Here is a 12,259-nt window from a genome sequence, read left to right on the forward strand (position 1 = left end):
ATATAATCAATTATCTCTTCTTCCCAGTCTCTCTTCTCCACTGGCTTCTTCTCCTCAGTTCCAAATGCTCTGAAGTCATCCTCATTCTAGGATACCCTTTACCATCAACTCTCCCCAGCCAGCTAACTCTCCCAGCTCACTCCTCATGTTCTTCAACTGCCCCCATCTCGGCTTCCAGAACATCTAAGACCATTGCAGTCACATTTCTGCTCCCTTCAATCCCACCTAGTGCCAGTGAGACTACTCTCATGAAGGTCACCAGGTCGCTCGCAAAAGGCTGAATCTAATAGTTTTCAGTCCTCACTACAAGTGACAACTGTCACTGACAATGCTAGCTGTCCCAAAATTACAATTTTGCCTTTCTTTTAAAAGAGAATCCCCCCAACATATTCTATCCTCCCTTACAGCTAGATATGGTCTCATGAGGAAGTTCCGGCCAATGGTACGTGAGCAGAAGTGATGAGCACAACATTTGGGTCATGTCTTTAAAAGAAGGGATATGTCTCCACTTGCCCTTTCCTCTTGTTGCTGGCTGGGATGTAGGATGTGGTCTGGTGAGCCACATTGGCCACATTCGCCATGAGGATGAGACCTACACCCTGGGAATGTGGAGGAACAAGACATAAGGACCAGGGCCCCAGATGACCTCGTGGAGCACCAGGGCCCTACCTACTGGCCTGCCCATGAGCTCAGAGAGGCTAACCAATTGCTTCAAGGTCACAAAGCTAGAAAAAAGGCAGAGCTAGACTAAGACCCAGGCCCAAGCTTAGTACTCTTTACAGTATGCTATTTGGTAAACTATAAATGGTTCTGGGAGGGTGAGCTCTAACAGCCTTTGTTTCCATGGGCCCATGGTAACTTCTGGCCATCAGGTTTCCATTTAACCACCAATAACCGAGCTCTGTAAAGCCTAATATTTCTAGGAGCTCAATTTGTACATACCTTGTTTGGGATTGTCTTTCTCCTCCTGAAGCACTAAAACTTCTTTTTAAAATGCCTGAAACAAGAAAATAAAAGTAACTTTACATTACTTCCTCTGCAAATCTTTTATTTTATTAAAAAACAAAACAATGCTGAACAACAAATGCTGGTAAGGATGTAGAGAAAGGGAAACTCTTATACACTCTTCGTGGGAATATAAATTAGTATGGCCATTATGTAAAACAGTATGGAGGTTCTTCAAAAAACTAAAAAATAGAACTACCATATGATCCAGCAATCCCACTACTATGTATATATTCAAAGGAAGGGAAGTAAGTATGTCAAAAAGATATCTGCACTCCAATGTTTATTATAGCACTATTCATGATAACCAAGATATGGAATCTGTCTAAGTGTCCATTAACAAATGAATAGATAAAGAAAAAGTGGTATATATATACAATGGAATATTTTTTAGTCATAATAAGAATGAAATCCTGTTATCTGCAGCAACATGGATGGAACTAGAGTACATTATGTTTAGTGAAATAAACCAGCACAGAAAGACAAATATTTCGTGTTCTCACTCATATGTGTCAGCTAAAAAAGTTGATCTCATGGAGGTAGAGGGTAGAATGATGGTTATCAGAGTCTGGAAAGGGAAGGGGGAAAGGAAGATGAAGAAAGGTTGGTTAACGGGTACAAACATACAGATAGAAGGAATAAGTTCCAGTGTTTGATAGATCATTAGAGTAATTATAGTTAATAATAATTTATTGTATATTTCCAAATAGCTAGAAGAGGAGATTTGCAATGTTCCCAACACAAAAAAAATGTTTGAGGTGCTAGATATCCTAATTACCCTGATTTAATCATTACACATTATATGCATGTATCAAAATATTACATGTACCCCATAAATATGTACAAATATTATGTATCAATAAAAATATTTTAAAAATAAAAATAAATTTTTTAAAAATTCAAAAAAAGGAGATATATATTCAATGAATGGCTTGGTCTATAAACACCCTCATATTGCTCTAAGGCAGGGATTACCAGATGTTTTCTGTAAAGGGCCAGGTAGGAATTATTTCAGGCTTTGCACACCATACGGTCTCTGTCCCAACAGAATTCTGCTGCCCTTGTAGCGTGAAAGCAGTCAAACAATATGTAAGGAATACACATGGGTTTATTCATGGCAAAACCAAACAAAAATAACGCTGCATTTCTGTCACCTCAGCAACTGTACATACTGCAAAGATTGTCTTGTTTATGAAAGCATCAGCTAAAATATAATGTTACAAATTACTATTTACTTTGACAGGTTTATTTAAGGGCTTCTTTCTCAAAGAAAACGTGTTAAACAAACAAAAATTCCATTATCAATATCTAACAAATTACAATAAAATATCTATGTCATAATCTTCCTAAGCTCTTGCTAAGGCAGCTACAGGTTACCACATGCAAATTTCTCCTTTCCACCTCTCCACTGACCTCTCACCATTGTCACTAGGGATATATAACACGGAACTCATCTCAAAACAGTAATGAACTTCTAGAATTTGCTATATATGTTTATATACACGAATACTTTTTCCTGTATTATACTCATGTTTTCCCAATTGCAAATCAAGACATTTTATTTAACAAGCAGGAATTTACAGGAAAAACAGGACAGAGTGTTGGAAACTGGGATTGTCCCAGAAAATCTGGAATATCTAGTCACTATTTTGATGGATCAATTAAGTTGGAAAAGACAAAGAACATAGCTAAATCCTTAACATTTGTCTTTGATTCTTAGACCACTTTAAACTTTCTTTTATGATATTTTCATAGTTTAGTCACTGAAAAGAGAGGATTATTTACACTTAATTTATTTCAGAGTATTTCTATCTATAGTTCTTAATATTTTATCAACTTACTCTTTTAAAAGAATATTCTTTTCTCTCCATTTTCTATTTTAACTACTTTTTCTTTTCAGCTTCAGGTGTTGAGGCATTTGATCCTATCTTTCATCACAGTCTTTAAATTTTATCTTTACCTTTTTTTTTCTTTCCCTTACCCCAGTATGACTATTTTCTTTATTGTTTCAAATTAAGAATCAAGAGTAACCTTATGGACTGAATTTATATATTATTTTTTATAGTTCTAAAAAAAATCAAAATTTTTCTTTTATTTTAGCGTTTTAATACATCCCTTTACATTAATGTAAATAAAATTATACAAAAATTAGTCCACACCAAGACTAATTTCTTCTACAGGCTTCTAATCCCTCTGACCAATAGACCCATAGAAGGTCACTTCTATTATTCCTGTGGTTATTTAGCTGTCTCCAAATTAGTTATCTCAACTCTCCAGTTAGAACCTGCATTTGCTGGTAGAAATAATGAAATTGTGCATTTGACAGCTAAGGAAATGTAAAACCACTGTGCTGTCTGGCCGTTGAGCTCTATCATAGAGACAGACACATCTGTCCTAATTAGCATTACACCTGGAAAACAAACCACCAGGTTATATATATGGTGACATTTGCTTGACTCAAGTATGATTCCCAAACCACTACCTGCCAGAATCCCACAAATGGCAAACTTATAAATAAAGCTTACTGAAGGTAGATTCTTTCAGAGGGCTTGAACTGGAGCTGCTGGAGTTATCCGAAATGTCCAATTCATCATCTAGCTCTGAATATATATCTGCATATTAATAAAAACAATAAAAAGCAAATGAACCTTGAAACAGAAAGGAGTCAATAGTGCATTCATGCTGACATCCTTTCACTAAAAGTACCTTTCTCAATATTTTCCAGGTTGAAGTTATCATCTGACAGGATTTCATCACAGGCCCTGTCTTCATCCTTACCACCGGGAGCCTGGAAGCCTTCAGGGGGCAGGTCTGCACTTTCTGAAAGTTCACTTTTCAGGCTGGCTGCTCCACTGCTGCTGCTACTCAAGCTTGCCTTCTCAAAGGTTTCCTGGAAAGAGGATTTAATTTTTAATAGTCTCACCTGCACCCGAATGTTTATAGCAGCACAATTCACAATTGCAAAATGTGGAAACAACCCAAGTGCCCATCAATACATGAGTGGATTAATAAAATGTGGTATATGTATACCACGGAGTACTATTCAGCTTTAAGAAACAATGGTGATATAGTATCTCTTGTATTCTCCTGGATAGAGCTGGAACACATTCTACTAAGTGAAGTATCCCAAGAATGGAAAAACAAGCATCACATGTACTCACCATCAAATTGGCATTAACTGATCAACACATAAGTGAACATATAAGAATAACATCTATTGGAAGTCGGACAGGGGGAGGGGGGAGGAGGGGACGGGTATATGCATACACAAAGAGTTTGATGCGCACCATCCAGGGGATGGACATGTTTGAAGCTCGGACTTGGGGGCGGAGAGGGGGCAAGGGCAACATACGTAACCTAAACATCTGTACCCCCATAATATGCTGAAATAAACAAAATATTTTTAATAGTCTCTTTCTCTTTCCTTCTTTAGGACCCCAAAGCCTGTTAGAACATATATTAAAATGCCTAAAATATTGTTATAAATATATTATGCAGAAGTGCATCAGTAGTTCCATTTATATACCTGCTATAGAAGTTGTTCAGTTCATAAATACAAAAAAAGTAGGTCTACAGGTACCATTGGACAAAGAAGAATGGAGGTGACCACAGTGCTCAGTAGCAAAGGCATATATAATCCAGTGGGGGTGGGGAAATGTACTTCATAGACTACGTATCAATTTAGCAGAAATTTTAGAAATTTTAATTTTTTTCTAAAATATCTGCTATCAAAGCCTCTCAGCAGCATAGTAGATAAATAAGGCTTATTTTCTTCAAAACTCAAGGGAAATTAGTAGCAGACAAAGCCAGGCCATGGAGAGTGAGAGGTGAGGTCCTCTACAAGATGAAGAGCTGCAGCAAAGAGAACTTCCAAAACCACCAGGACTCCATGCTACTGCCTGGCTTGAATGCTCTCTGTAAAACTAGCCATGAGCTCCTCCAGAATCCTCTAACACTGATGGGAGCATTTCTATTATGATAGCTCCACAAGGTCATCCATCTGGATGTGTGATTCCACATTTCTCTAAATGGTATTATTAGAACTTCAAAAATTATGTCTCAATAAGAATAAAGAAAAATATCTTAATTCCATTGAATGCTGGAAGCTTTGATTTTTCTAAGAAAAAGACAGTGGGGATGGAATGACATATGACTCAGCAGAGAAGTACCCCTTGTTTCTTTACCCAAGTAATTCTTCATACCTAAGACATTCATTGTGTCCATTTGCAGCAGGTGTAAAGAACCTTCCTAGGCTGTGGGGCTAAACAGTGCTGACAACCCTAAGCTACAGATCAGGTGGACAAAAAGACAAAGGCAGAAAGGCCATGAGGGAGGAAAGGATAAAACAGAGTATCAGAAAAACAAAATGAAACGGGGGCACATTTTCTCAGGATGTCTTGAGGTTATGTGTTCTGGACTGTTGGTCACACACATTTGGCTCAGAGTAAACCTCTTTAAATTAAAAAAAAAAAAAAAAGCAAAAGGCTGCATTTATTAAAGGGAAAAAGAATTCTCCTGTGAATTGTGTCAGGTTAGTCACAAATTACCCCTTCTTGATTAAAAGGCTCCAATGATAAAAGAGGCCTATTTGAGAGACAGATTTGTGTTTATTTATTTCAGATATTTTTCCTGCAATTAAAATGACACCCACAGCTTCAAGGGGCAAGTCTTTACAAACCCCATGGTGGTATAATTCGCAGATGAAGAAAACCTAAAACCTATGGATAACTAAAGTCAGAAGTAAATCTCTGAAATCTTTCATGTGTTTATGTTCTCTAGACAAGATGAAAAGATAAAAAGAATATCAAAAACATCTGTGCACTGCAAACTGTCCAAATCAATTCCTGTTTATTATTTCTTTTCCCTGAGAATCTTTTCAGTGTTCCTTTCTTCAGAGTTTCATCAAGTTTCTTGCTTTGTTGAAGCTAAAATGCAGGTGAAGAAGCATTTTAACCTTAGTTTTCTGTGCCTCGTCTCCATCCAATGTTCAAAGTCTACTTTTATGCCTGTGAATTTTTAATTCCCACTTCATAGGCACACCTTGCTAACTTAGAATCTGAGATGAGAAACGCTTTGGCAACTCTCTGACAGAGCTGTGTGTTTGCTGCTCAGAAATGTTTTGAATATATAGGGCTTCTAATGTGAGCCTCAGTTCTGCCCACATCCAGCTCCTGATACCAAACTCAGGACCTCCCTCTAAGGCCCCCAAATTTACTGTAAAACCCACTCGACTTCTTTCATGTCCTCCTCTTTTCTCTCTCCCAAGCCACAGAATCCTTATTCCTCTAACTATATCCAATTGAAGTATTTAGGAATTTATTAATACATGGAAATAAACATCTAATTTAAGGCCTCCTCCTTATGCCATTTTTTATTCTAAATAAATATCTCCTGCCTAGTCTAAAGACCACAGCTGACATTTAAAAACTTCTAAGGACTTTACATCCAAGATATGTTGACGCTATCATGGTTGAAAAAAGATTGAGGAGAACTTTTGAGTTGAGAAAACTTTTTTTTGCATTGATGCAGTTAAGATACTGGAATCCTACATGGGCAGTATCACCCTGATACCAAAACCATACGATGACACAACAGAAAAAGAAAACTTTAGACCAATATCTCTGATGAACGTAGATGCAAAAATCCTCAACAAAATACTAGCAAACTGAACCCAACAGCACATCAAAAAGATAATAAACCGTGATCAAGTGGGTTTTATTCCAGTAATGCAAGGATGGTTTGACATTTGCAAATCAATAAATATGATACATCACATAAACAGAAATAAAGAAAAAAACATATAATCATGTCAATAGACAAAGAAAAAGCAAGTGATAAAACTCAACATCCCTTCATGATAAAACTCCTCAACAAATTAGGCATAGAAGGAACATACCTCAAAACAATAAAGGCCAAATATGACAAACCCAAAGCCAACATCAAACTGAATGCAGAAAAGTTGAGAATATTTTCTTAAGATCTGGAACAAGACAAGGAGGCCTACTCTCACCACTCTTATACAGTAAGTATAGTATAGTACTAGAAGTCTTAGCTAGAGCAATCAGGCAAGAGAAAGAAAGAAAAGGATCCAAATTGTAACAGAGGAAGTTAAATTATCCCTGTTTATAGTGTTATGATCTCATACCTAGAAAAACCTATAGACTCCACCAAAAAGCTCTTAGATTTTATAAATGATTTTAGTAAAGTTGCAGGATACGAATTAATGTACAAAAATCAGTATCATTTCTATATGCCAATAATGTTCTAGATAAGAACAAAATCAAGAAGGCAATCCTATTTACAATAGCTAAAAAAATAAAATACAATACCTACAAATGTATTTAACCAAGAGGGTGAAAGATCTCTATAAGAAAAACTACAAAACACTGATGAAAGAAATTGTAGATGATACAGACAAATGGAAAAACATCCCATGCTCATGGATCAGAAGAATTAATATTGTTAAAATGACTATACTAGAGATCGAATGCAATCTAGAGATTCAATGCAATCTCTGTCAAAGCAATCTAGAGATTCAATGTACTCTCTATCAAAATACCAATATCATTTTTCACAGAATTGGAAAAAAATATTCTAAAATTCATATGGAACAAAAAAGAGCCCAAATACCCAAAGAAATCCAAAGTAAAAAGAACAGAGCTGGTGGAATCACATTACCTGACTTCAAATTATACTATAAGGCTATAGTAACCAAAACAGCATGGTACTGTTATAAAAATAGACACAGATCAACAGTGAATAGTGACACATAGATCAATGGAACAGAATAGTAAAGCCACATACTTACAGCCAACTGATCTTTGACAAAGTCAACATGAACATACATTGGGGAATGGATACCCTTTTCAATAAATGGTTCTGGAAAAATTGGATTATTGCCATATGCAGAAGAATGAAACTGAACCCCTATTTCTTACCATATACAAAAATCCGCTCAAGATGGATTAAAGACTAAAATTTAAGGCCTGAAATTATAAAAATACTATAAGAAAACCTAGAGAAAATTCTCCTGCACATTGGTCCAGGAAAAGAATTTATAACTAAGATCTCAAAAGTACAAACAACAAAAACAAAAATAGACAAATAGAACTGAAACTAAAAAACTTCTGCACAGCAAAAGACACAATCAACAGAGTGAACAGACAACTTGCAGAATGGGAAAAAATATTTGCAAACTATGCATCCAACAAAGGATTAATGCCCAGAATCTACAAGGAATTCAAACAACTCAATAAAAATAACAAAAATAATCTCATTAAGAACGGGCAAAGAATATGAATAGACATTTTTCAAAAGAAGATATAAAAATGGCCAACAGATATATGAACAAATGTTCAACATTACTAATCATCAGAGAAATGCATAGTAAAGCCACCATGAGATATCATCTTACCCCAGTGGGAATGGCTATAAATAAAAAGGCAAAAAATACCAGATATTGGCAAGGATGAAGAGAAAAGGGAACTCTTATACATTGTTGGTGGGGAATGTAAATTAGTACAACCTTTATGGAAAACAGTATAAAGATTTCTCAAAGAACTAAAAATAGAACTACCATTTTATACAACATTCTCACTACTGGGTATCTACCCAAAGAAAAAGAAATCTATATATCAAAAAGATACCTACATTCATATGTTTATGAGCAATATTCACAATAGTAGAGAAATGGCATCAACCTAGGTGTCCATCAACAGATGACTGGATAAAGAAAATGTGGTATATTCACAAAGGAATACTTTCAGCCATAAAAAGAATGAAATAATGTATTTTGTAGTAACATGCTGGAGGCATTTAGTTTCTGTGTTGAGATCAGAAGAGAGAGAAGGGCCAAAAAAGCAAGTGAAGTTCCTTATAGGGTGAGTGGGTTTTATGACTTCTGTGGGTTTTTTTTTAATCTTGCTCCTTTACTCAGGAGCCTATATTGTGAAGTTTGTCCAAGAGCTGAAGGGACTATTTGTTGATACATCCATGAGTAGGAGTGGAACTTCTCCCTTCCTTTTTCTCCTTTGCATTTATGAGAAGTTGTAAAGCCATCTGTCAGAGATGAACTGCCCAGCAATGACAGTGTGCCTTTATAACCCAGCAGGCAATGGCCAAAGGCAGAGTATTGTTGGATGTTTTTGCTCTAAATGTTGAAGCCATTAAGTTTTTCTCAGCAGATACTTCCAGCAAGTACATTAAGCTATTACAGGGATTTAGGAAGGAAAAGAAAAAAAAAAGAAGAAGCTGCTTTGGGGGATGGAATTTGACTGCTATCATCGTTTTTACTTTCTAATTACTTAAGATTTTTCAAGGAGGAGGAGAGGGAGTTAACTAGACTTTTTTGGCATCTGCATCTCTAGGAATGGATGGACACATTCTGTGTATCAATATGACAGCAAGGAGAATACAATGCAAATCAGACAATAAAATTATCACTGATATGGAAATCACCACCATTATAGAAGACACTTCCTGTCACAGTGCTGGTATAGGCACAATTACATTTAGCTTGGTTTTGCTCATTATAATGCAATATTTTTATGTGTGCAGCAGATCATAATACATTTTTAGTTGAATAGCAATTCTAACAGTAACGGACTGACACTGCCCAAATTAACTGCTACAGTGGGGAAAGAATTAAAAGAGCCTATTTTATTAAAACTAGTGCAGTTTTTTTAAATGACCAGAATGTTAATTTTATAAGGAGAGAAAGGAAGGAAAGCGAGAAATAAATTAAAGCATCATACCAGCTATATCCTATAGATGCTTTACTTTAGAATTATTAAAAAATGTACTACTTCTTTTATATTCTGATATATTCATATTCTACTAGCTATATTTTTATCCAGTTTCTTCCATTTGTTAAGTTAATAACTTTGTTCTTAAATACATAAATTCAGTGCTACCAGATGCTTGACAGAAATTTATCCAGCATCCAGCTGAGGTGATCTTTTATCAGTGGCAAAACACATTCTATGCTTTTCATGGATGATAGCACAAACAAAATTCAAAATAGAATACAGATCGTTGGCTGCATATTATTTTACATAAACTTAGTCCCTAAATTTCAGGGTATTTTTTAAAAAATCCGCCAGTGTGGTCAGATGACTGAAGGAGCCACGTGGACCAGACCATAGGTGAGTGAACTGCCATTTCAGCAGTGCAGTGAGAGACTCCTCCAGGCCTAGCTCTGGGAAACTAGGCTTGGTCACGTCAGAGATGACAGAGATGTGGGCTGATGAAACAAGCCTGGAGCCTGGTCCCTCCCATGGTAGATGGAAATCTTTCAGCCCCAAAGTCGTTTGGATGATACCATTGTCTAATTCCATCTGTGCATCTTGAAGCATTTCCTTTCTTCTGTTCTCTCCATATCAAGTAGGAGAGCAATAGTTAAAATTAAACCAGAAAAACTGGTGTTTTGGAACCCTAAAAATGGCTAAATTTATAAGAATTACATAATCAAGGAAAACATTCTCTTCAAGTTTGGATCTTATTTATTGTTTTATTTTGAACTTCTTAAGAAAAAATTTTGCCATCGTGATATAGTTGTGATCCTGTTATTTTTTGATACTACCTTAATTAGAACTTCTTAAAAATACCATGACATATAAATGAACTTTCACTAAATTAAATAAATTAGGAAATGAATTTATCATTACAATTCAGTTTAAAAATCTAGTATGAAATTTACCACAATTGAAAATACTTCACTGCCACCCCATAACTAACCTAGTATTGTGTCAGAAATGGATGGGTTCTCTATTATTCCTAATGGAAATACAGGTTTTCTAGAAGTAATAAAGAAGAGGAGGAGAACGATGTCATAATCTGAAAGTATCATTTGTTAAACATACAACATTACTGACCACCATGTTCTTCCAAGACTGCATACTAACGTGAGAATAGAACTAAATGTACATGCTAATATCTACAAAAGCATTTCAAATGAGTCTAGAATCAGGTAATTCTATTTCACATATAAAAGAAACAATGAACAGAGGACCATCAAGTAGGCATGTTTTACGACATTCTAATTTGTATTTCTCAAAAACAAAAAATGCAATTGAAATCCGGCAATTATTAAAGCATTAAAGAGTATGAAATTAGACATGAGTGGTGTCAATATGAATAAACCCCACAAATTAGAACCCATTGACTGTTCTATTTTTAACATAGAATTACATAAGGAAAGGTCTAGTTCTTATTAAACTGCACACTTAGCACATGATGTCAAAATACCAAACTGATTAAGTACCAGTAGCAAAAGAATTAAAAATCAAGAAAAGAGTCAACATCATCTCTTGCTTGGTCCACTACAATCTCCTCTTAACCAATCTGTCTGCTTCCACTTTTGGCTCTCAGTGGTCTCTTCCTACATAACAGCCAGCTATATCTTTTTAAAGTCTAATAATAGCCTCTTGCTTGCTTAGAACTCACATCACTCAAGTCTATGCCACGAACTATGGCAACCTCATCCCCTCCTGTCTCCCCCTGCTTCACTGTACTCCAGCCACACAGGCCTCTTTGCTGCTCCCTAAGCTTGGCAGGCACACTCCCACCTCAAGTTCTTTGGACATGCTGCTCCTTCTGACATCAATGTTGTGTCTTCAGATATCTGCAGGGATCATCCCTTTAATGTACAGTTGATCCTTCAACAACACAAGGTTTAGGGGTGCTGATCTTCCATGCAGTCATAAATCCATGTGTAAATTTTAATTCCCCAAAAACTTGATTACTAAAAGCCTGCTGTTGACTGGAAGCCTTACCAATAACATAAGTGTCAATTAACACATATTTTGTGTGTTATATATATTATAAACTGCATTCTTATAATAAAGTAAGCTAGAGAAAAGAAAATGATAATAAGAAAATCATAAGGAAGAGAAAATATATTTACTATTCATTAAGTGGAAGAGGATCGTTATAAAGGCCTTCATACTTATCATCCTCACACTGAGTAGGCAGAGGAGGAGGAGGAAGAGGAGAGGTTAGTCTTGCTGTCTTATGGCAAAGGCAGAAAAAATTTCACGTTTAAGTGGACCCGCTCAGTTCAAACCCACATTGTTCAAGAATCAACTGTATTCAGGTATCCGTTTAAATGTCACATACTTACAGAGGCTTTCCTGACATCCCTATTTAAAATAGCCGATTTCCAAAGAATTTATGAAGAAGACCCCAAAGGCAATCACAGCAACAACCAAAATAAATAAATGAGACCTGATCAAATTAAAAAGCTTCTGCACAGCCA

General features: G+C 35.8%; 1 protein-coding gene across 3 annotated transcripts in view; it reads right to left on the bottom strand.

Moving 5' to 3' along the window:
• The window catches only part of NEK10 (NIMA-related kinase 10), a 225,985-nt gene that overhangs the window by 52,664 nt on the left and 161,062 nt on the right, over nt 1-12,259 (bottom strand). For all 3 annotated transcript variants that reach the window (XM_012644543.1, XM_012644545.1, XM_012644544.1), the window contains 3 exons: nt 3,712-3,895; nt 3,531-3,617; nt 943-997 (listed from right to left, as the gene is read on the bottom strand). In XM_012644543.1, coding sequence (XP_012499997.1) covers nt 943-997; nt 3,531-3,617; nt 3,712-3,895 — 326 coding nt within the window. The remainder of the gene's footprint in view (nt 1-942; nt 998-3,530; nt 3,618-3,711; nt 3,896-12,259) is intronic.

This window comes from Propithecus coquereli, unplaced genomic scaffold (genome assembly GCF_000956105.1).
Source record: "Propithecus coquereli isolate 6110/MARCELLA unplaced genomic scaffold, Pcoq_1.0 Scaffold214, whole genome shotgun sequence".
NCBI classification, from domain to species: domain Eukaryota; kingdom Metazoa; phylum Chordata; class Mammalia; order Primates; family Indriidae; genus Propithecus; species Propithecus coquereli.